General features: G+C 43.8%; 1 protein-coding gene across 2 annotated transcripts in view; it reads left to right on the top strand.

Moving 5' to 3' along the window:
* Positions 1-20920, top strand: part of fnip1 (folliculin interacting protein 1) — a 33323-nt gene extending 12403 nt beyond the window's left edge. Inside the window, exons 3-18 of one of the 2 annotated variants that reach the window (XM_080508726.1) lie at positions 1376-1513; positions 1604-1704; positions 1924-1998; positions 2305-2396; positions 3247-3330; positions 5751-5822; positions 7235-7370; positions 8377-8578; positions 8836-8921; positions 13030-13176; positions 14265-14434; positions 15779-17525; positions 17655-17820; positions 18017-18217; positions 18330-18445; positions 18667-20920. In XM_080508726.1, coding sequence (XP_080364852.1) covers positions 1376-1513; positions 1604-1704; positions 1924-1998; positions 2305-2396; positions 3247-3330; positions 5751-5822; positions 7235-7370; positions 8377-8578; positions 8836-8921; positions 13030-13176; positions 14265-14434; positions 15779-17525; positions 17655-17820; positions 18017-18217; positions 18330-18445; positions 18667-18745 — 3612 coding nt within the window. In that variant the 3' untranslated portion in view covers positions 18746-20920. The remainder of the gene's footprint in view (positions 1-1375; positions 1514-1603; positions 1705-1923; positions 1999-2304; positions 2397-3246; positions 3331-5750; positions 5823-7234; positions 7371-8376; positions 8579-8835; positions 8922-13029; positions 13177-14264; positions 14435-15778; positions 17526-17654; positions 17821-18016; positions 18218-18329; positions 18446-18666) is intronic. The other variant, XM_080508727.1, reaches the window with a different exon arrangement.
* The last annotated feature ends 2619 nt before the right edge of the window (positions 20921-23539 follow it).

Consider the following 23539-nt stretch of genomic DNA (forward strand, 5'->3'; position numbering starts at 1 on the left):
CAAATTGGGTTTCTCTATTTGCTCAACTTCCTTCTCTCATTCCCTTGAATTTCCTCCAGCATTGAGTATAAAACCACAGGAACAAATCCTCTGAAATGTTCTCCCCACACAGTTTCTACACTTGCATTGGTTTAAAGTGAATCCTTCAAGACTGAATAGTGCTCGGAAAATGCAGTAGGAGGCTGCGCTGCAGTGTGTTTTGAAGTATCGCCTGGCCCGATGTCAATATTTTTGGTGCATTCTGCATTGTTAGGGCTTTGCCAGCCAATGTGTGACTTCTATCACATGATGAATGTTTTTGTCAACTCTGAAGTTTATTTTTGGAAAGATCAACCGGGACCAAGAAAAATGGGGAATTAGAAAAGCAAGGAGACTTGCAGACGGCAATGCAGAGGAGAAATGAGATCAAGAAAATGCCTGAAACACAAGAAGACACAACTTGTCCTGCAGAGAAGTAAATGTTTTAAAGCAGAGAAGGCAAGCTGCAGGAATGAGTAGTAGAGGGAGGGGGGGGGGGGGTGGTTGCAGTGCTGCTCAGTCACGAGTTCTCCACAGAGTCATATGACTGGCAGTCACATGCTGCTGGACTCAGTGTACATACCTCACACTGCACTGCAGCGGACACACACACAAACACACCCATGTGCACACTCAAAGAGAGCTCGCTCTGAAGGAGAGCGTATGCATGTGCTTTCTGCAAAAATCCAACACAATTCAAATAAAAAAACAAAAAAATATATGTATATAAATTTACAGACAAGGTTGTGTGTTTGTAAAAAAACAAAAATGAATAGAAAATTATTCTTTTCTTCTCTGTCTGCTCTTTCTCTCTTCATCTCGCTGTGACTCTTTGTAGATTGAGATCAACAGTGGTTTCAAATGAGCCATTACCCGAGCCTCGCTAATAAGAGGGCACACACACACACACACACCCCTTCCTCCCCTCCCATATGCATTCCTCTTGAATAGGCTGCCAAGTTAAGAAAACCCATGACACAGACTGACTGAGCTCACATTGCTTTTAGTTAGCTGTTTACACAAGTGCCTCCGCATTAGGTTTCCTCTGGTTTTTGACCTACAAGCTGTGACTTCATTTATGTTTTCCCATTAAAATAGTATACTTCCTGCTAACATCTTATTTGGGATCTTATTCATGAAATGAAGAATGTACACTTTTTATTGTGGTCATGCTTAAAGAAGGCCTGAGACTCCCAGTTGTCCCGAGTCTTTTTGGCTTCTCCATATAGTGAAGATGGAAGTGCAAAGGTCCTCGTCCTTGTAAATGAGCAGGGATCATGGTTTTTAAGGAACAAAGCATAATGAGTTGTGTTTGTGGCACGTTGCTAATGATATATACCTCTTGTTTATGTCACAGAGCACTGAGGCCCAGGTGAAGATGTTTGGGAAATGCTGCCAGCTCCGTCCGACAGGAGGCAGCAGCAGTTCCCTCGACAGCTCCTCATCCTGCACGTCAGAATCTAAGGAAACCAAGGAACAAGGCCTCCGCTTCCAGGTTACACACATGAACGTCTTAGAAACGTATTTGCTCATTTCCTCTAAAAGCAAAACGAAAAATTCGAGCTTCTCTCGTCTAAATCCCCAGAGTTCAAGGTGTTCGTCTGATGTGGTGATGCTGGGGGAGATGATGTTTGGCTCCGTGGCCATGAGCTACAAAGGCTCCACTCTCAAAATCCATCAGATCAGGTAAGAAGTATATGCCTTCACTTGTCACACCCGAAAGGAACATCAAATGAAATTGTTTTATTTATGTTGCTTACTATTTAATCAGTATAGTTTAGAATTTTGTAAAAGGGAGACGAGACAAAGATGAAAGAGCAAGAAGGCACAGGGGAAGTGAATGGGCATGCAGACAAAATGCGAAAGTCACACGATATTTGTGATCTTTGTCCTCGCGTTTATCAGATCGCCACCTCAGCTAATGCTGAGTAAGGTTTTCACCGCCAGGACGGGAGGCAGCGTGTACGGCAGCCTCAACACGTAAGCACTTGCATGTTTACACACACTCATACACACACACTTTTCGCTCTGATGCCACTGGTATCGCTTTCCTAAAGTCAACAGATGCAGATAAGCTTCAATTTCATCGCTCTGTCATGTGTTTGTTGTAGTCTCCAGTCCTCCCGTGTGTTTTGCGCTGGGGTCTGCCTACACATTTCAGTTTTCTGTTTCACTTTGTCTCAAACCTTTTGTCCACTCAGCTTCATTTGTAAAACTGAATTCAAGTTCATCAAGATCATAAACCAGATTATTTTAATTGCTGACTTTCTGTTTGGACGCCCACAGGTTACAGGACAGCCTGGAGTTCATCGGACAGGATAGCAACACGCTACGACCTGATCAAAACACCGGGCCTAACAGCCTCCTCGGGAACATAGGTAACCTCAGCAACAAAAAGACTGCATGTGCCAGATTACTTCACAATAATGAGAATTAAGTGGATACATGTTTTTTTGAGAAAGCAGACCAACATTCTTTATTGCAACTGATTTAGTGTTCAAAGGACACATACACCTCCTGTGGTGTTACTGGTATCTGCTGAACCTGAAACTCCATGTCTGGTTGTCTGTGTGGACATTGTACTGCCCGCTAAAAAAAAAAAAATGAATGCTTTCAGATTAAATTTAAAAACCAGTAATGCAGACAACTGCTGGTAGACTCTATCCTTTTGCCGTTTTTCGCTGTCATCCTCACAGAAAAGACAACAATTATTTATAAGAAAGATGAGTGAAGAGTATCTTCACATAATGGTTTCAGCAGTAGAAAGAACATTTAAAATCTCTTCAAAGGTCAGTTAAAAAAATGCATTTTGGGACGTTAATATCTCTATAAACATCGAGTGTTTAAGTGTCAGTATCTTTGGCATTGTGTATATTGTCTGCTGCTGAATTAAAATGCAAAACAGTTCACAGGCCATAACAATCGGGGCCAAAAAGTTAGTTGTATTCTCTGTGAGTGATTCCAGCTCTCTCATTTTTATCTGCCTGACTGACCAACCGATGATGAATGTCACTACTTCCATTCCAGACTAAAAAAAACCCCCAAAAAACCTCCTGTAACTAACGAGTTAGTTGGACATTGGGAGGCAGCCTGCTCTCCCTCATTGCTCGTTCACTAATCATGGTTTTATTTATTTATTTATTTATTTTTGTCTCTTTCCCCTTCTTCCTCCCAATGTTCTTTTCCATGTTTCTGTTTTTTGTTGTTGTTGTTGTTTGTGCTGCGCAGGATTCTCTCAGCTCTGCAGCCCTCGACGGGCCTTCTCTGAACAGGGCCCTCTGCGCCTCATCAAGAGCGCGTCTTTCTTTTCAGGTTGGCGCTTAAAACTGGCCGTGTGTGCCAGTTGCATGCGTGTGTGTAGGCTTTAGTTCGATTAGTAGTGGTTGTGCGAGGCTCGACTCTCAGTGGCTGCATGCCTGCGTGCTGATCCTTGCACTGGAAAAGGTAGTAGTAGCAGTAGCTGCAGTAGTGTTAGAAGATCCAGCATGCAGAAGCACAAGTATGTCTGCAGAAAACCTGAGTCAGATAGCAACTGGAGTGATCCTTTCTGATGCTTTTTTTTTTTCTTTCTTTCATGATTTCATTCAAAAATAGACCGATAAGAATGTAACCACCACTTCATAAATCATACAGGAAGAATGCTAATCTTCATACAGCTTCCATTTATTTGTTCCGCCAATGCTGGTGTCAGAATTCAGCCTCAGCTCTCTTGTTTTGTCAGTAACATCATGACAAATATTTGCGAGTACTATCTGACTCAGGTCTGCAGGTGCATGACACACAGGCACAAAATGCATGGGGATTCACTGGTGTTGGGGGGCTGTTTCATTAGTCATTTGTTCTACAACTTTCCTCCTCCTCTTTGGGTTATTCACTCACTTCAACTAACTTTGACTGTGTCAGTGATATGTGGGCAATGCTTTTAGGCTTAGTAGACGGCGAACGCTCAAATTTCACGTTCATTTATCTATTGGCATTTTGAAATGGTCCTGCAGTATTTCTCTGAGAAATGGAAGATAATACTTTTTTGGGTTTCTCCGTTCAGGCATTGAAATCATTAATATTTCAGTCTCAATCGCTCTTCTTAAATGCTGTCGATGGTATAGGAGAATCCTCCTCCGTGGCTCGGACAGTAACTGTGACCCACATGGGATCTCAGCAATTGTGTTCATACCTGAAATATGACACTTATTGCATAGTTTTGCTGGAAATATTGCTTGGAAGCTTGCCCATGTATCATTACCGTGAAAAAAAAGGGACTATTTTCTTCCAATGAGCCTGTCCAGAACAATTAAACTGAATAATGTTAGTTTTACTTTCTGTTTACTCATTCAGATTATGGGCTTTACATCCACAGATGACAAACTATTGTATACTCTGATCAAATATCAATGTTTTTATATACTATAGACCACAGAGCTGTAGAAATGATGGCTATCATGGAAAAGGGAGAGAAGTTTTCAAAATTAGTCATGAAAGTTTAATTTATTTACTATTTGTCCAACTTCATATCAATACATGTCATACAATGTATTTTCTATCTACGTTGTTCCAAGCATCTATGGAAACGTGTAACTTTTTACCTGGCTGGGATATTCTAAAGCGCCTAACGTTTTACCACAGCAATTGTAAATGTACGTCCAGTACTTCCAGATGTTTGGGGGTTATTGCTGCCTTCCTTGCCTTCCTTTCAGGTGTAGCGTCTGTCTTTATTGTGATGAGCAAGTGAGGGTTTAATGTACAATACCGAGGTCTTCCCTTCTTCATTTTGCTGTCTCAACAATCCCATGAAGCACATCCTGACATCGGCATGTTGCATAGCTCTGCCAGAAGTATGATTCTGATTTCACATTCAGATGCTGCCTCTGTGCTTTTCACCGCAGTCAGCTGTGAGAAGCTGTGGCTTCTTTTTTTTTTTTTTTTACAATTTTTTTTTTTTTTACCAAAGTGTTGACAGAAAAGATATCGGAGAATGCACAAACAAGCCCTGTGATATCCAGGCTGTGTGATTTGTTGTGGAACGTTGTATCAAAATTGTTGCAGCTGTTGTAGATGGTGACAGTGAGTGACTCATTGAGCAAGTGTGTGTCACAACAGTAGCACTTGTCTGCTTTGCCTATAACACGTGCTGTTTTGGGAGTTGCAAACGAAAGGAGTGCACTAACAGCCCGAGAATCAGTAACAGCCTCTCTGATTAGGGTTTGAAGCTTGGTCCGTGGAATCATTTTGAGCACTGCTACATTAAAAGGTGATTACAAATGCCTGATGTACCAGTGTTTTGAAAAATGAGCCAAACAAGCGACAACAAGATTGTTTAGAACTCTTTTTGACAGGCTATCAGGTGCAGGTTCAAGAGAAGTTTTCTGTTTAATTTCTAGACTGAAGATAGACGACAGATTACTTCCTCAGATCGATTCTGATTCTTTATCTCCCTTTATCATCACAAGTCACTTTGCAACAAGTTGAGATTTTATTGCTCTTGCTTGGACGTGACTGCTGATGATGTGAAACATCTCTGTGTGTGATGATGAAGAACCTCTTCATCATGGCTCATCTTGTCCAATCATATCAAAGTGGTTCTCACAAGTTTTTTTGTTTTTGTTTTGTTTTTTGTCGTCTCTCCGCTCTTTTCCCCCTTTCTCATCAATCTAACCCACACTTCTCCTTTTCACCCTTTACAACTAAACAAACCCTCCACTTTCCTCTCTGCCACATTCCTCCCCCTCCTCCAGGCCACAGTCACCCCATGGACATGCCTGGCCGAGGTCTGCACGACGAGAGGGACAGCGGCATCGCCAGGTCAGGTAGGTTAATGAGACTAGAAACCAAAGCCTGGATTGACCTACACTCGCCTACCTGTCAGTACTACAGTTAAGCTTCCAATTGTTCCTGCGTTTGTCTAAAGAGGTCAAGAAACCCCACGCTGAGAGTATGTCAGGAACCTTTGTTTGTGCGACCCCATTTATCTCTGACACATCAAAAGTTCCCACAAAAGTTTTTCAACTCTGATATTTATAATCTGAACTGCACGGAACATAGCGTTTAAAAAAAAACAACGAACTAACTAGATTTACCAGGCAGGGCTTAAGCCCCAGATTTGTGAGGCAGACAATGATGCGTGCAGGTTTCCATTCATTAAAAGGTCACACATGTGCTCCACGAGACAGTTCTTCAGTTCTCGCCAGAGATCTATTGAAGGATGTGTTGTGGATGAAGGTATTGACTTGTTTACGCAGCTCTGTGGGCCTGGAAAACCTTGTCCTGTAGAGCTGACCTCTGTGCAACCCGCCACCCCCTCTTATTCCCCCCCTTATACAAACATCACCATATCCCACTGGCATGGCTGGTACGAGGAGAATTGTGCTTTCTGCTCAAACATGGGTCACATGCAGGCGATTAAATATAGCAAGCTCTCAATACCTGCTACTAGTAAATGAACTTCTAAATTGAGCCTCATCCTCTCACATCTCTTTCGCCACCTCCGTGCTGCAGTGAGGCTGGAGAGTTCTTTTTTTATACTCATTCTGACACACAATTACATATATAACGTGCTATACTGCCACAACTCTCCAGTATTTATTTATTTTTTTCTTCTAGATTCTCCCCGAACATGCAGTCATTCACCATATGCGGCCATCAGTCTGTCACTCTTAAAATACGCACAAGATGACACTTAAAATCAATGATTCATGTGACCATTGATCAGTGCCTGCTGTTTGTGCTGTAAATAGCCTTGTGATCGGTGCTTGTATTCTGGGTGCGTCGGTTGACATTATCACGCCAAGACTGTTGTATAGCCAGGCTGTTCAACAAGCGCGTCATGTGACCGTGAGCTGCCGTGCTGATATTGGATCTCTGAGAAAATATATCGTCACTGAGAGTAGAAAACAAAGCAGAGGAAATTAAGTTTTTCCTTTTTGATTTCACTGTGGACACTTAATGTTTTGTCTTTGCGAGAGATCTGTTGGTTTGTGTGAGTGATGTGTCATTGAGAATGAGTCGCCCCCACACACTTCTTGTCTGACTCAGTCTTGTCCTTTTGCTCTTTTGTCATCCACCATTCCTTCCATCTGTTCCCAACTCCCTTCTGTGTTCCTCCTCCTCCTCATCCCTGCTCTCTTGGTTTGTGTAACTGTTCTCTGTATTCATGCCCCCCCCCCCCCCCCCCCCCCCCCCACCACCACCCCTCTCGACACCCCCCCATCTGCCCTTTTAGCTTCTCTGAGCAGCCTGTTGATCACTCCCTTCCCGTCCCCTGGCTCCTCCTTGACCAGCAGCTGTGCATCCAGCTACCAGCGTCGATGGCTCCGCAGTCAAACCACCAGCCTGGAAAACGGTGTTTTCCCCCGATGGTGAGATGTGTGCAAGCATGCATGCAGGCCAACACACTTTCAGATAGTTGCAGCTGTGTGCAGATTTGCAGAAACTTGAATAACCCTGCACGCTGGGACAGGCAAATGCATCGCGTTCAAGCACTTGAATGTTCTTGGCGAGCCTCGAAAACATCAGAAAATACTGGAAATGTCATTCCCACTTGGATAAGTCTGGAAAGATGGCGTCATAAGTCATACTTCCTCATCCTCCAAAACACATGAATAAAAGAGGAATGAATTGTGAACGTTTAAGCATTATTTTTGTATTTTAATTGAACATATTTCCTTGAGTGGCTTTTTATTGACTCATTAATTGTTTCAGCTATAAAACACACAAAAGAATTTCGCAGAATAAACAGTTTCCTTCACTGTGTACACACACACACACACACACACATACACACACCCTTTGATCTATCTCCCTTGTTCAGACCGCTGTGTGGCTTTTGTAAAATGTATCTTGCAGGGACTTCCTCAGACTTCCCTTGTCAGCTGAGAAAATGGTACACACTGCTGCTACGTGCTTAATAACTTTGGTCACAAACACAAACTCTCAGCACTGTGGCTCTACAGGATGCGGTGCTGGCCTGTAAACGCAGCTGTCTGTTTCTGCGTACACTATTCCCTCGGGTCCAGCAGCAATGTTGTTTACCAGCTACAGCTATAGAAATGGCCAGGATCGAAATTCTCTTCACATGTATCCAGTACCTCCGCGACCTTGAACAGGATAAGTGGAATAGAAGATGGATGAATGTTGTCAATACTCAGAAATCTGATGACATATCAGATACATGTGAAGACGATTCTTATTTATTTATTTAAGTTTCCAATAGTTGAAAAACAGTCCTATAACAGTTTTCTGACTACTTTTGTGAGATTTCAGCGAATATGCGAAACATTGATGAATATTTCTGAGCTTTAGAGGTTCCCTACATTTCCCATCTCACGTTGCCTCCATGTGAATACCTGTCGTCGTCGTCATCAGGTCAGTGGAAGAGAGCTTCAACATGTCCGACGAAAGCGCCGGTCCGAGCCTCGGTGTGACCCGGAAGAAGAAAATCGCCATCGGGGTCATCTTCATGCTGTCTCACAACACTGAGGAGAATAACCGCTTCCAGGACTTCTTTTTCTCGCACTTCCCGCTTTTTGAAAGCCACATGAACAAACTCAAGAGCGCCATTGAACAGGTAGATCAGTAAAAGTAATCTGTGCTTTGGTTTAATGTTACTTTTCTTTACTACCTTTCATTGTAGTAGAAAATCATGAAATGAACTGGAATGCAAACCTTGCATTTTCCATTTCTGTATTGCTCTTTTTGCAGTCAAATTGCCCATTTAATGATCATCCCTTGTATGTGTATTCACTGTGGCACACAGCTCTAGATCATTCCCTGTCCTCTGCCTGACAGATTCTAAAAGCGTGTTTGTGTTGTGTCATTCACAAGGCCATGAAGATGAGTCGACGATCAGCAGATGCCAGTCAAAGGGCTCTGGCTTACAGCCGAATGGTTGATGGACTCAATGAGTTCAGGTGAGGCTACAACCCAGTGACACACGAAGTAAGGTCACATGATCATTTATGCCATTTCTATTAGAAGGCCAGCATCTTGATAAATATCTCCCAGAAAGGGTTTGGAAAATAATTTGTCTTGCAACGGGTTGAGAATTTCCATACCATAAATATATACTACATATAAAGGAGCTGTAAAGTATTATTTGCAGTGGTCGAGAAGTTGCTGCGCTGGGGAAGGAAGCAGCAGAATGTGATCTTTGACCTTTGTGCCATACGATCCTTATCCTTACATAATGACCCCCTCCCCCCCCCCCCCCCCCCCCCCCCAAGTAAAACCACTTTTCACATAACAGGTTTTAAATTGAAGAAAGTAAAGTTCCATCTAACTGCTTTTGACACAGTTTTAACTCCAGTCTCGTCTTGTTTGTTACCGTACATATGCCATTGGCAAAGTTGTTACGTCCCATCAAGTAGGTCACCTCCTGTTCATATTTATCCAGTGTTATGGTGCTAACTTTTGGCTGGCTTTAATGACCTGAGAACTTTTTTTTTTTAACATGCTTATCATTCCAGGCATATTTTTTTCGAGCTAATGAGATGCCAGCGTGTCTATTTTGATACCAAGCAGCAGTTAAACTGTATTATCTTCGTAACTGAGCTTTTAAACCTGCAACGGTTTGCGTGAAAAAGTAACACGATTGTCATCGTGGGTTTAAAGGAGGATGTGTTTGCCAAACAAAATTGACGGGCACCTGATAGTGGTCACTCTGTATTGTAACTGACGTGTTTTAAAAAGTTGCTGCAGTTGTTTTGTCTCCGTTTGAATAAGCTTCATGGCGATTCATGTAACTCGGCTGAGGTGAAGTGATTCTCTTCTTCTTGTCTGACAACTGATGCAGTGTGGTCAAGTGTCCCAACAATCAATTATTAATGTCCACTCACCTTTATTTGTGGGGAGTATGTCAAGCAGATAGTTTCTGCTTTATTGAAAACAATGATTTTATGTTACTCCTTTACACTTTGGTGTTAAAATACAAATGGAAATTGCCTTTCCAACCTGAAAACCACAGATATTGCACAGTAACTACCGTCGTTGTGCAAAATGTGTAGGTTGTATTTAGGGAAGCTAATTTGACCACAGGTTGGGGTTTTTTTTTTTTCAGCTTGTAGTTACTTCTTAATTCTGCCACTTTTATCTCTTCCGCCTAAAGAGGATGCTTCAGTTGTACACTTCAAAGAAACATCACTTCCTGGAACGATGCGTCACTTCTTTCTAAAGCCACAAAAGATAAAGATCGTAAATTGATACTGGTTCTATGTTTGCATTTATGAGCATGCGTGTAGGCGTGGGGAAATTCTTGCTCGTGTTGTACGGTTGATACTGATCCACACATGCTTTATGGGAGAGTGCTCTCATGCCTGTCCTCACTACGGCTTTCACTTGCTTCACGCACACACTGGCAGTCGGTTCCCTGTTTGAGGTTTCCTCCTTGCTGCAGTCATATGCCTGCTGGCAGCCGTCCACGGCAACCCAAGCCTCTCCAGCAGCAACCCTATCTACCTCGGACACTGGTCACGAGCACCAGAATAGTAAATAATATGCAAGTGCCAGCGGGAGGAATGCAACGGCTCAGGACTGACAATATCTGTAAAATCTCACCTTCAGACAGTGGCTAAATTTAAAGGTAAACCACCTTTGCCATTCAGGGCTTTGACTTCATGGAACATTACAGGAGGAAAATGGAAGAAATGCCTTTGACGTGGTCGCAGGGTGGGCACACACACACACACACCCAGGCTTGCCGAGAAAGATAAGCTGTGCATGTATCGGAGCCATGTGTGCATAAGTAATAAAAGGCCTATATTAGGGTTGTGTTAAGATTTAGGCTTGAGAGAAGCAAACCACTTAGGATGCTGGGGTTAGGAGTCTAATTCCCTATTTAACCACGACGACACAATTTCAGTTGCACGAAGTCGCAAGTGCAAAATCAGTGTGTAGAGCACTTTCATGCTACAGGAATGGTTTAGTTTGATCAAAAACAGAGAGCTGATAGTGGTGAAAGGCCTGTTAGAAAGTCCTTATATTTGAAAGCCAGTGATGTTTTTCACTGCCATGAAACTCTTAAGAGGCAGCCATCCATATATGTTTAATATTTTCCAGTTGACTGAGCAAAGGCAGAATAAATCCACAACAGGTTGCCGTTCAATCATAGAGCAAACACACAGCGTCACACACGTGTTTGCTCTTACAGGCAACTCGTAGACAACTGTTGACCTCAAATGCATGTTTTGTAGATTCGATATAAACCAGCATCCCCCGGTGGGAAGACCATACTCACTCCACACAGAAAGGCCTCCTGGGCCTCCCCACCTGACTCCAGGCGAAGATAGTCTTTCTGTGAGGCGAGAGCAGTAACCACAACACCACCCTGCGGCCCTGATAAGAAGAATCTACAACCAAAACATTTTACAGAATTGCACAACCTGCTTTGCATTTACTCATGTCTACAAGAGACTCTTTAAAAGTCTGATCTAATGGCACTGAAGAACGAAAAAAAAAAAAAGTCATAAAGGGGTCAGGAATATTTGAATTGTTGCCCTTCATAGTGAAGTAATTTAAATCTGGTTCCTAAGCCTGACGCATCAGTTAAAGCTCACAGCCATGCACTTTAAAGTTCACCTGAACAGCTGCAGGAGAGACACAGAGACTCGATTTCCTCATCCATTTGGGAAGTACTCGGCCTGGAGCCCAGTGGTGGGCTCTCAGCAGACAAATGTACCCCAGACACAGCGGGGTCAAGCAGGGATTTAAAAGGCTGCTGATACTGAGGAATGAATAAAGCATTATTAGGGTCATTTGATGCTGTAGTACATGACTGCTCGTCTCTGCTGCCCTGCTGACAAACAGATGTAAAGAGAGATGTCGGGTTGCGTAAAGTTGATCCCGGTTTACCCTGCGGGTTCCTATAAGCCTGGAACAAGTCATCAAGAGTTTGATCAGTTATAAATGTTACTATCTAATGGGAAGTCTGTTGTACATTGTGTACACATGTACATTAAAAGGATGGATCTCAGTAAAAAAACAAAAACAAAAAAAAAACGTTCAAAACCACATATTAATTCATTAGACATCGTTTTGTTGAAGTTTCTTCCCATAAAACAGGATATGAAACGATACATCAGTGGACTTGTTGTGAAAGTCACCTTTGCTTTGTAAGACCTGTGTGTTTTCTCAGAATGCAACACGTGCGCATCCGTTCTGTCTCTGAATTTTTTATGGGTCAGCCAGGTTGTGGGTTTATTGCAGAATTAACCTTGTTTACAACCTGAGATCTCCAGCAGTGTGCAGTGAGGCTAAATCATGCAAACTGCACAGGATCTTTATTTTGCACCAGCAGGACCTGCAGGTCTCGTGACAGATCACCCGGGGTGAAAGCAGCTGGTTGCAATTTATCTGACTGTGCTGGTGTGTGAGCTGGATTTCCTGCACACTGCGATACAGTAGAAGACAAGTGGGCATCGAAATGAGCTTTAAACATCTGATGGTCTCATGAAAACGCTTGCCTCCTTTTTATGCGGCCCGCTCAGCTTTGTGCTTTCTAACTCGGGAGATAGCGGCTGCACGCCATATTTAAATCCGACTCAAAAGTCCTGATTCTCCACATTTCTCGGTCTGTGGAGATTCCCCCCCTCTGCCTGTGTCAAAACTTGGCCCCTGGCCGAGACATGCTAACCCACGTTCCATGGAAACTCCACTCCTTCTCAATGTCTCAATGGACAAATGCCCCAACTCAGCCACACACAGATGGATATACACACTGTACAGGCTAAGCCGACAAGAATGTGTGTGTGTGTGTGTGTGTGTGTGTGTGTGTGTTTGGGTGCACGCAAGGTCGTCAAACTGTTACACACACACACACACACACACACACAAAACAAGGGTCTCCCTTGGCCTCGGTGCAGACAGCAAAGCTCTGTTAACTGAGATCTCTTTTGTTTACCCTGAGAGACAATAACGCGTCTGTTCTGTCTGTCTGTTTTCTCCTCCCCCCCCCCTCGTTCCCCTTTCATTTTGCTCTCTCTCCCCCTTTCCATCCCTCCATCCTCCGCTGTACCTCGTCTCCAGGATGACCATCTGCGACCTGTACACCATGCCGCGGGTGGCCGAGCCCGTCTGGCTGACCATGATGTCTGGAGCATCGGAGAAGAACCAGCTGTGCGGCCACTTCATGAGGGAGTTCTCCTTGTTGATGGAGCAGGCCTCCAAGAACCAGTTGAGTGTCTTTCTAGACTCGCGGCAGGCTTCGTGTGATGTCTGATAGGTGTCACACCAGCTCTCCAACGCCACTTGCATCTTCTTTCTTCGTAGTTGTTTGCTTGTGCTTGTGCCACAAGCTTATCGACAGACATTCACTTGCAGATTTCCCCACATTGTTCATTCTTCCTCATACAAACCCCTTTTTATGCTTAACACACACACACACACACACACACACACACACACACACACACACACACACACACACACACACACACACACACACACACACACACACACACACACACACACACACACACACACACACACACACACTCTGAATGTTTCACCCTCTTTGCAATTATTTATTTGCCTCAAAAGGAGCTGTGAATGAGGAGCACCCCGTCTGCCTGTAACGGCTTATTGTCGCTGTCACAAAGCCACGACACTCCACAATTGACTCCACATGTATGAATTGGTAGCAGGGCTGAGATTGAACAGACTATTCATATTCATTGCACTGGATTTCACTACATTTATGACACTGTACTCATTTTTCACACGAAGAATATGACACACTGTTTCAAGATCACTTCCCACTTGGAATCTTTTTTTCCCCGAACATTCTTTAAAATGACCGTCATGTGGCTGCGTACATGTGGTTGACTCATAAAAAGCGTCATGTTTCCTTGGAAACTGAAATTGTCACAGCGTCACAAGACATGCTTTCCGAGTTCTCCCATTAGAGGCTGATACTGTGGCAGACACAACTGTGCTCTGGCACGTGATTGAACTCGACTAACAGGACAGTATTAAGTCATAAGACAGGAAGGGAAGTAGACGCTTGTGGTAAGAAGTGAGAAGTGAATCATGCATTGCTAAGGGAGCGTGTGTGTGCTTTTGTGTTCATGCATTTCTGTGTGTGTGTGTGTGTGTGTATGCCATTTCAACGTCGGCAAAGAAAAGCTGTGACCAAAGTTTCCTATAGTTGAAGCGAGTTTCACCTGACCAAACAAGGTCAAGAGGGAAACAGAATAAAGATGGACGTGCAGCTTTGTACTGTTTTCGTCTCCCTTCTCGCTGAGCTTTGTCTGATATTTCAGATTCCTCCCTGCGTTGTTGACGGCCATCCTGACCAACCACCTGGCCTGGGTTCCCACCGTCATGCCTAACGGGCAGCCCCCGATTAAAATCTTCCTGGAGAAACACTCCTCTCAGAGCGTGGACATGCTGGCAAAGACGCATCCTTACAACCCGCTCTGGGCACAGCTCGGTAAGACCGTCACATGCACTGGGAGCAAACCGGGTGGTTTATTTGTTTGTATCCTGTCGAAGCAGCCCAGTGGAAAGAAAGTGTATTGTAGCAGCTTTGCCTGCTTTATATATTGGCAGACGCATGTCGCGGTTGAACATTACCGTGCGAAGACAAGTTTGGACTCGACACTCTTCCCTACTCGCGTCTCACGAAGTCTTCTCTCGCTATCTTGTCACTGAGTTCGCCAGTTGTTTGGGTGTGATTTGTTTGCTTTAGTCGTGTTTAAAACGCCTCTGCAGCAGTATGCAACTCGAGACGAAAGGTAAACACGGAGTTGTTCTGCACTTGTGGAATTCCAAAGATATAGTTCTGTGGGAATAATTTGCTGACGCGCAAACATTTGCAGTTGATTTATTGGAGCATATCGTAAAGTGATACCCTGTAAATGCATTGTCAGAAAGAATTGGTCAGGCATGTGTTGAGTTCTCCAGAAGTGAACCTCAAATGGCATAGGAAGCACTTCCAAAGTGAGTTAATCACGCCACCCAGTGTTCACAAGTCAGAACTGCATTCCTTTTGAATTTACTGTAAGTTTCTAAGCCACTCACTTCCTTTGTATTCTTGAAGGATATTTTAAGACAGGTTTCACAATTTTTGGCTTAAGGAGTCTATAAATTACAAACATTTCTTACTGTATTTTGAAGAAGGTCATCTGATGATCTTATGGCCTACTGTCCTACAATATCATGAAGAATTTCCTATAAATATGACTTACGGCATGTATTATGTGTTTTCATATTATAAAATTTAAAGCATTGTCTGAACAAAACTGTATATATGATTACGGCAAGTACAGGTTGTTCAAGGCTGATCATAAATGTCAGGAATAATAAAACTAGTCAGTCGTTGTAGAGTCTGTGACCGTCATCAATGTGTTATTGTGAGCAAGGGACAGAAATCAGAATGTGCCTGATAACTGCTTAGCTTGCAAAAGTAAAAGACTTTCTTCCTCTAAACAAAAGAGGAAAGTTGAGATTTTTGTTCATGCTCACATTAATGCAGAACAGCTGTTTTGAAGGTAAATTCTATGTGTTGGGTTGATTGCAACTCGGTGCATCTTGAATTGTCAAATTTGTTCCAGTTCCATAAGATGAAATCTATAACACATCTATAACTCTCATCATTGTGATAAAGTTATGAACTATATGGTTAAAGAGGTTACACTTAGTCTCATGTTCTTCTGAAAACAATGTGAGATAACAGGCTTGTTGGCAATCCTTTAAGAGACATTTCAGCTGTGATCTGAGTGTGCATCAATGTGACGGAGCTAACAAGCTGATGCTTTTTTTTTTTTCTCTCCAGGTGACCTGTACGGCGCCATCGGGTCTCCGGTGCGTCTGTCAAGAACAGTGGTGGTTGGCCGCAGACAGGAGCTGGTTCAGAGGCTCCTCTACGTCCTCACCTACTTCATCCGCTGCTCGGAGCTCCTGGAGACCCACATGCTGGACTGCGCCGAGGACGAGGCCATCGTCATGCCCGGCTCGCTCATCACCACCTCGCTGCGGAAGGGAGAGGTGGAGGAGTCGGACTACGTCCTGGTCACCGTCCACAAACCCAGCGGGGACTACCTGTCCCAGGGGGCCGAGAGCCAGCAGACCGAGGCCGAGGACAGCAGCTACCCTTCAGACAACAGCCTCCCGAGCAGCACGTGCACAGACAACGAGGCCGAGCACAGTACGGGGAACGCGCCCAGGGAGGAGGATGAGGACGACGAGGATGAGGACGACGAGGATGAGGACGACGAGGAGGACAGCAGCGAGAGTCAAGGCTCGAGGAGCAGCGTGCTTCAGACGGACGCGAGCCTGGATATCAGGACTGCGGAAGCAGGTGAGGGGGAGACGGCGGAGCTGCACAAGGAGTCGAACAGTCCACTGGCCACAGAGGCCCGGCTGGAGACGGTGCTGCGCGTCGGCTCCCCCTCCCCCAGGGAGCAGCTCTGCGTGCTGGATACAGAGGCCAAGGGCGGCCTGAAACTCATCGTTCCATCCGTACCCACAACGCCGGCATCGAGTCCGTCCTTGAGTCCCGTCAGCGCGCGCGCTCACACCTCTGGAGCCGAGGTTTGGGCTGATCCGGCACCGGCGACCCAGCCCTGCAACGTTCTGGCTGATCGGCCTTTAGGGATCCCTCTGGAGAAGAAGCCTCCAGATAAGAACGCGGCCGCCGCCGTCCCAGTACCGGGAACGTCGGGAAACGCAGCGACGGGGCCCATGTCTTTACCTCTCCCAGAGGAGGAGGAGCCGGCGACAAAAGTCACCTTCCTCATTGGAGACTCCATGTCTCCTGAATCGGACACAGAGAGCCGCAGAAGGAAGGTGGAGGAGGAATTCAAAAAGCACAAGAAACACCTCAAGGACAAATATCCGCTTCAACATTATCAACAGCAAGCACAGCAGCTGCAGAGAGGAGCCGACTCCAAGACCAGCAGCACCAGCGCAACAGAGGACCAAAGCAAACAGACCAAGGCGGCTCCAGCTCTGCAGCGGGTCTCCAGCAAAATGCCCCAGTGGAGCTTGAACTGCGTCGACCATTTCGACGAGTATTTTAACCAGGAGAACCCCGTGGAGACGAGGACTATAGACGACGTGGCCAAGCAGCAGGAGGCCAGTACCACACTCAGTGCGCACAAAGACACACCGGGCCCTTTAAGGGTCCCCCAGCATCTTGACCTGGGAGAGCCCAAATACTGTAGAGCAGGCAGAGGTCCGAGTTCAGGCCTTTGTTTGGGTTCAGGTAGTGTTGAGTTAGGGTCCAGCCGGAAGGGAGACGTTTTCTTGGGCGTTCAGAGGAGGTGCCGTTGCGAATCCACAGACTCATCCGACACCTGCTGCTGCAGGATCTGTCCCGCTGAGCAGGACAAGAATCTTGCCTTGTCGGGCCCTACTTCCCAGGATGGAAGCGGCAACGGCAAAGAGGACCAAAAGGGCAAAACGGGGCCCGTCAACGACTGGGAGATACCCCGCAACGAGAGCTCAGACAGCGCACTGGGCGACAGCGAGAGCGAGGAGACGGAGGACTGGCAGGAGGAAGTCCTCGTCCCCTTCCCCGGGTGAGTGGATGAAGCACTGACAACAAGACCTCGTGAACCTCGTCCCCTTCTTCATACACTTTGGAAATTAAGTCAACATATCAATCTTTTTTTCTTCTTCTTCTTCTTCTTCCAATTTTTGATTTGTAGGTCAAAGCTAGTGGAGAACTACTCCAAGCCAAGCATCGCCAACTTTGGCCGGTCTCTGTTCGGCGGCTACTGCCCCACCTACGTGCCAGACTTCGTCCTGCATGGGATGCCCAGTGATGAGAAGCTACGGCAGAGCCTCATGACTGAACTGACCCATGCTGTTCAGGTAAAGGAACAAGTCTTTTATTTCATTTTTTTTTTATTTACCAAAGCAAAACACTGAATACTTTCAGTATGTAGAAAAAGGCATATCTTGTTTTTTTTTATGTATTGAATGTAATAACTCGTCATCTCGTCTTTTGCTATTTAACTTTTTTCTCATTTATTCTACTGAACTCTATTTCCGCCTTCGTCCCGTGCAGCATCCAGTGTTGGACGAGCCCATAGCCGAGGCCGTCTGCATTGTAGCAGACACAGACAAGTGGACGGTGCAGGTAGCCAGCAGTCAGCGGCGGGCCACCGACGTCAGCAAGCTGGGGAAGGAAGTCCTGGTGTCCAATCTGGTTTCCAGTTTACTCCAGTCCACTCACCAGCTGTACAAGCTCAACCTCTCACCCAACTTTGTACGTCGTTGCTCGTATTTGATTCTATACTCGCAGGGAAAAAAAAAAAAAAACAAAGCAAAAAATAACCCCTTGGCTCACCACGCTGTTCTTTTGTCTCTCCTCTCTTCAGTGTATCATGCACCTAGAAGATCGGCTACAAGAGATCTACTTTAAGAGCAAGATGCTTGCTGAGTATTTGAAGGGCCAGACGAGAGTCCACGTGAAAGAACTGGGCATGGTGCTAGGGTAAGCAGAGTTTTGAAGCTCTTCGAGGGACACTTTTTGTATCACATTGTTGATTTTAAGCCAAAGCCTGTGTTTCCTCCCAGACTTGTACGCGAGATAATATTGTGCATCCTCGGTATTTCACAATCTAAATCGCATCAAGTTCTAATTTTAAGCAATATCTTTTCTTTTTTTTTTTTTTCCCTTAACTCATCGAGAACCGTGTTCCGCTGTCGTTGCAGGATCGAATCCAGTGACCTTCCGCTGTTGGCGGCGGTGGCCAGCACTCACTCCCCCTACGTGGCCCAGATCTTACTATGAGACTGTCCCGACGCTCCGCCGGCCGTCGAGGCTCGGCTGTCAGCGCTCCTCAGCCGGCCCTCGGCCCGGATCTGTCAGCGGCGCTCGTCTCTTACGGACCACAGTCACAGCTGGAGCCTGATCCTTTCTGCTGTGGCTGCTCAAAACTGGAGCAATGTCGAAGTTCCACCACAAGGTGGCGCCAGAGACCCACAGACCTGGAAACCTGGAAACGACCTTCTCCTGTTTGAATGTTGCTTTTTTTTTTTTTTTTACGTGACTCTTATTTTTGGACACATAAGCCAAAGAGTTTTGTTTTTTTGTTTTTTTTCTGGTGAGAATGAAAGATTAAAATAATGGATTCAGTTTCTTCATCTGCATTTTTTTTTTTTCCTCTCCTGTACAATCCTAAACTGAAGTCATACGAAACAAATGGACTAAAGTTTAAAAGACATTTTCAAAACATTGCTATGAGGTGAATATCACAATGAACGTTATCAATCTCATGCCATTTTTTTTTTTATCTTCATGTATTTGTTTACAAGCCAAATTTCCCTGACACGTCTCAACAAATCAGATATTTTTGGGTTTTTAACCGGTGCCCACCTGATCATTGGTTGCTCATTTGGGCCTATGGGTAATCTGACTCACCGTTTTTCGTTGGACAAAGTCGTTTTTAAATGTCTAAAATTGGCTTCGACATTCTTACCATGGGTACAGCACTACCTCAGATCTTCGTAAGGGCAGTGAGACACCCACACTCATTGACAGCTGCCCCAAATAAAACCCTGAGGTCATCTTTCTATAAAGTTTTAATCAGAGGAATGTCAACTGTGCAGACGCAATGCTGTGTTCTTTTAAAAAGAAGAAGAAAAAAAAAAAACAGAAAGGGAAGGCTGTTTAATTCCTGTGAACGCTCGATGTGATGGCGGACAGTCCCTTTATACTGGGGAGAAGCTAAAACATGCATTATCTACATATATTTTACAACCAAAATGCTGAGATATTTTCACACTTTTATAGCTTGGCCACCTTTATACAAATGTTTACGGCTTCAGCGAAGAGGATGAGTGGAGGAGCACAGTCGGCCTTATAGTGGATGTGTGTGTCAGCTAACGCTATTTTCGAGCTTGTTTCTGTGATGGTTTAACACACAAAATTTAAATAGGACTTTTTTTTTTTTTCTTCTTTTTTTTTTTTCATCCCCTCATTGGCAGTCACAGATAAGCAGGGTGCGATATAATGCTTTGAGGTTCAGCAGCTGCTTCTTTAATTGGCACAGACGTTTATTCACACGACTACTTTTTGTTATGGTGACGGCGTGAGAAGTATGTGACGTTGTATTTGCCGGTAAACGAATGTATCTTGATGGGAGGACTTAATTTTTTCACGGATTGTCATCGTTTGAATCCTACATTTCCACAAATCTTAATTGCAAAGTTATTTTTCATCTTGAAAAGCCTTCGGGTGAAACAGATTTCCCTCGCCTTGGCCACTTCGGGCCTTTCGATTGGGCCAATAACCGGCCCGCTATGGCTCCAATCTGGAGCTCGCTTTTTGTGATTCATATTGAGATTTCCAAACTGTGCTGCAACAAAAAGAAACTTGTGGCCACTGAATCGGAATGTGCTTTAGTGCTCGTAATTTGACGCCAGCCTCAGTGTCTTATTAACTGCTACTTTACTCAGTGGCATGATCACAGGTAGAAATTAGTGATCAGACGTGCAGATTTAATGTTCAGGTCCCTTTTAAGATGAGATGGAACACGATCTCGGGCTTGTTGTGGTTAAAAACCAGCAGCTGGCACCTTTTAACCTGGAGAACTGGACAAGGATTTCATATTGACTCAAATCGCACCCTGTGTTTTATTATCCAAAGTCTTAATGCATCACCGGCTTCTGGAAAACTGTCTCGAATGGATATGTACGTACATGCTTGTTACTGTAATGAAAGATGCTCCGCTATATCAGCCTACATTTTGTACAACCCAGCCATTATGGTTTTGTTTTTTTTTTTAAAAGGTATGACTTTATTTCTGCTTTTTTTTTTTCTTTCCTCTTTGTATGTGATTAAATTATTTAGCTGCCCATTGTAAAGCGTCAACGGTTTGTTTAAACTGTACATACTCCAGGTTTATTTCCATGTATTTGTACAGAATTGTCTTTTAAGAATTGTCTTTTCAAATTATTCTTTTTTTCCCAATTTTATGGGAACGTTGTGCAATAAAGATGCTGATGTTGAATTCGGTCGTGTGTGTTTTGACTGGAACTCAAATCAAAAGAAAAGGAGGAAAAAGAAGTTGAAAAATTCCGTTTTTTTAAAGTGGATAAACAAGAAAGCAAGGAGCAGAGTTGAGGGGGAAATCTTTGGTAAATGTTGGTGCTGTTTTGGTTTAGAAGTTATTACATTTACTAATAAGCTTCACATTTCAGATAAGTAGATGGTTTCTTCTCTCTAGCCCCACAAAGACTGGAAAAAAAACGCGACCGGATAATTTGTGCATGTGTCTCCATTTCCAGTTAAACTTACTAAGCAAATCTAGTTTTTCTTCCATTTCCTTTCCTTAATGATCAAATCACACAGTTTAGAAGTAAAGTGTCCCTTCACAATCAACCCATTGGAGTTACACGGGCTCCTCCAGAATAGCCCCTTTGTTTGGATTGGTGGTGCTTTGGCGGCCAGTGGTCACCATCTGGATCGCACATTTTCACCCTTCCTTTGAATTTACCACCCCGAAACCGTCTGCCAAGCGTGCCCCGCCCCTCGCGGCGGCGCACTGGCTGAAGCGAACCGAGCACGCAACTCTCCCTCGCTCGCTCTCACCGCAGTTATGTAATGAAAGAAGGCGCGTCCAGGTCTGACTCTGTGCGGCAGCAATGTGTCGGTGTCACATCACTCTGACTCCGCTCCAGCGACAGCGAGACGCTTGCTCAAGTCAAGAGTTTGGATGAAATGTGGAGAAGTGTGTTCAGTAGCTCCTGTTAAAGTCTCCATGAAAAGAAAGGTGCTGCATTTAGAGACATTACGGTAATTTGTACGTTTAACACTTCAGCGGCGGAAGGGCTGGCGTCTTCTTCATACATGCTGCTTTTAGAGACACTACGGTAATTTGTAAGTTCAGCCTGGCTTCTGTACGCTGGGGGGGTTGTGTTGCGTTCAAGTGCTCCTGTCAGAGCGCGTACAATCCATTTCAAATTTATAAACCATGTTTTTTTCTTCCAGCATCAGCCTAAAAAACAATCAAATTGAAAAAAAAAAAAATCACTGTGGTAAAAATGAAAATAAAACCTCCGTCTGAATGTATCACTCAACAGAGCAGAAGTATAGATTTGTTTTTATTTCAAGCTTTTTTTTGTTTTTTAATGCACTGGTCAGGGTTTCACCTCAAGGCAGCCCAAAAAAGTATTTCAATGTGGAAAATAATTTCTCAAAAGGAATTTCACTCTAACATCCAGTCTCTCCTCTCTTGGCCAACTTTAGGTCCTGATTTAAACAGTGATCTAGTGATCTAGATCTGGACTTCTCGAGTTTCAGTTTATGATGGAATTATATATTTTTAACCTTAACCTTTGAATTTGTGTGCATGCATGTGTTTGTGTGTTTTTTAAAATCAAAATAATGAACAATCAGAATATTAGGACACAATCATCCATCCATAACATCGAAACAAGGCAAAAAATCCTCACGACACAGCAAAATGGCCAATTAGTGCAAAAGGAAATATACAAAATGACCCTAATCCCCTAAAATATGTACTAGATGTCTACTAAGGAGCATAAATTATAACAAATTAACACAACACTTCCTACATTAGGAGCAGCTCCTTTCATTATTTTAATCATCTCATGCAAAGAAAAAGGAAACCATGCCCTGTAACAGGTGTGGCATATCTTTGACAAGAAAAGTTTCAAACATAACAGAATCTTGTTTTGGAAGAACTCAGAGTCGAAGCATTCCTGCAGGTTTCTGAGAGCCTGCTTTTAATATTTGGAGCATGAAATAATAAAATCTTTTTGATTCTGACTGGGAGCCACGGAGGCCAGGTTTGAGCCAGATGACCTGAGAGGTATGGATGGCTCATGAGATAACACAGCTTTGATGTCAAGTTGAAATAATTCAAAATCTGTTCAAAATTCCAAACATCTGAGTTCTGGAATGAAGTGGTTGATTTTCGGGGAGTTGTCTGAGGACAACTGCATGGATTACTTTCTCTAAATCCTGTTAGACCTTTAATCCTTGCTATACTCTTCAGGTGATTGTTTTATATAGCTGGACTCAGGTTATTAGAGTATTGCCTCTCATAGCACGAGAGATGCCGGTTCGGTTTTTGCTTTTTGCTTTTTTAATATATTTATCAAATGTTCTGTCCTGCCTCCTGGTAAAGTAGCTTTGATTATCGAGGGCAGATAAAATGTGCTTAAAAAAACCATTCCTTGTCTCTTCTATAAAATCCCATCCTGTGCATCTCAAAAATATTGCACATTTACCACAGAAACACAACAGTCAAAGATTCAATCATTAATGTTGACATGTTTTTACATGTCCTGGCATCAAATTCTCTTCCCAAGGCCCAGTTGACGCCAAAAACATAAATACATATACAATGAAGAATGAAATATAATTGTAACATTTCTATTAGACTAGAAAATAAATATAAAATATGCACAATGTAAGATAGACATAATAAAAAAACTATATAGACAGTGTTTACATAATTTGACAGGTGTTTTTTTTTTTACATCATATTCACCATTATAGTGACTGTGAACACACAAATAGCACAAGAGGAAGAAAACAAATAATAAAAAAGATAAT

The sequence above is a fragment of the Blennius ocellaris genome (assembly GCF_963422515.1).
Source record: "Blennius ocellaris genome assembly, chromosome: 14".
NCBI lineage: Eukaryota > Metazoa > Chordata > Actinopteri > Blenniiformes > Blenniidae > Blennius > Blennius ocellaris.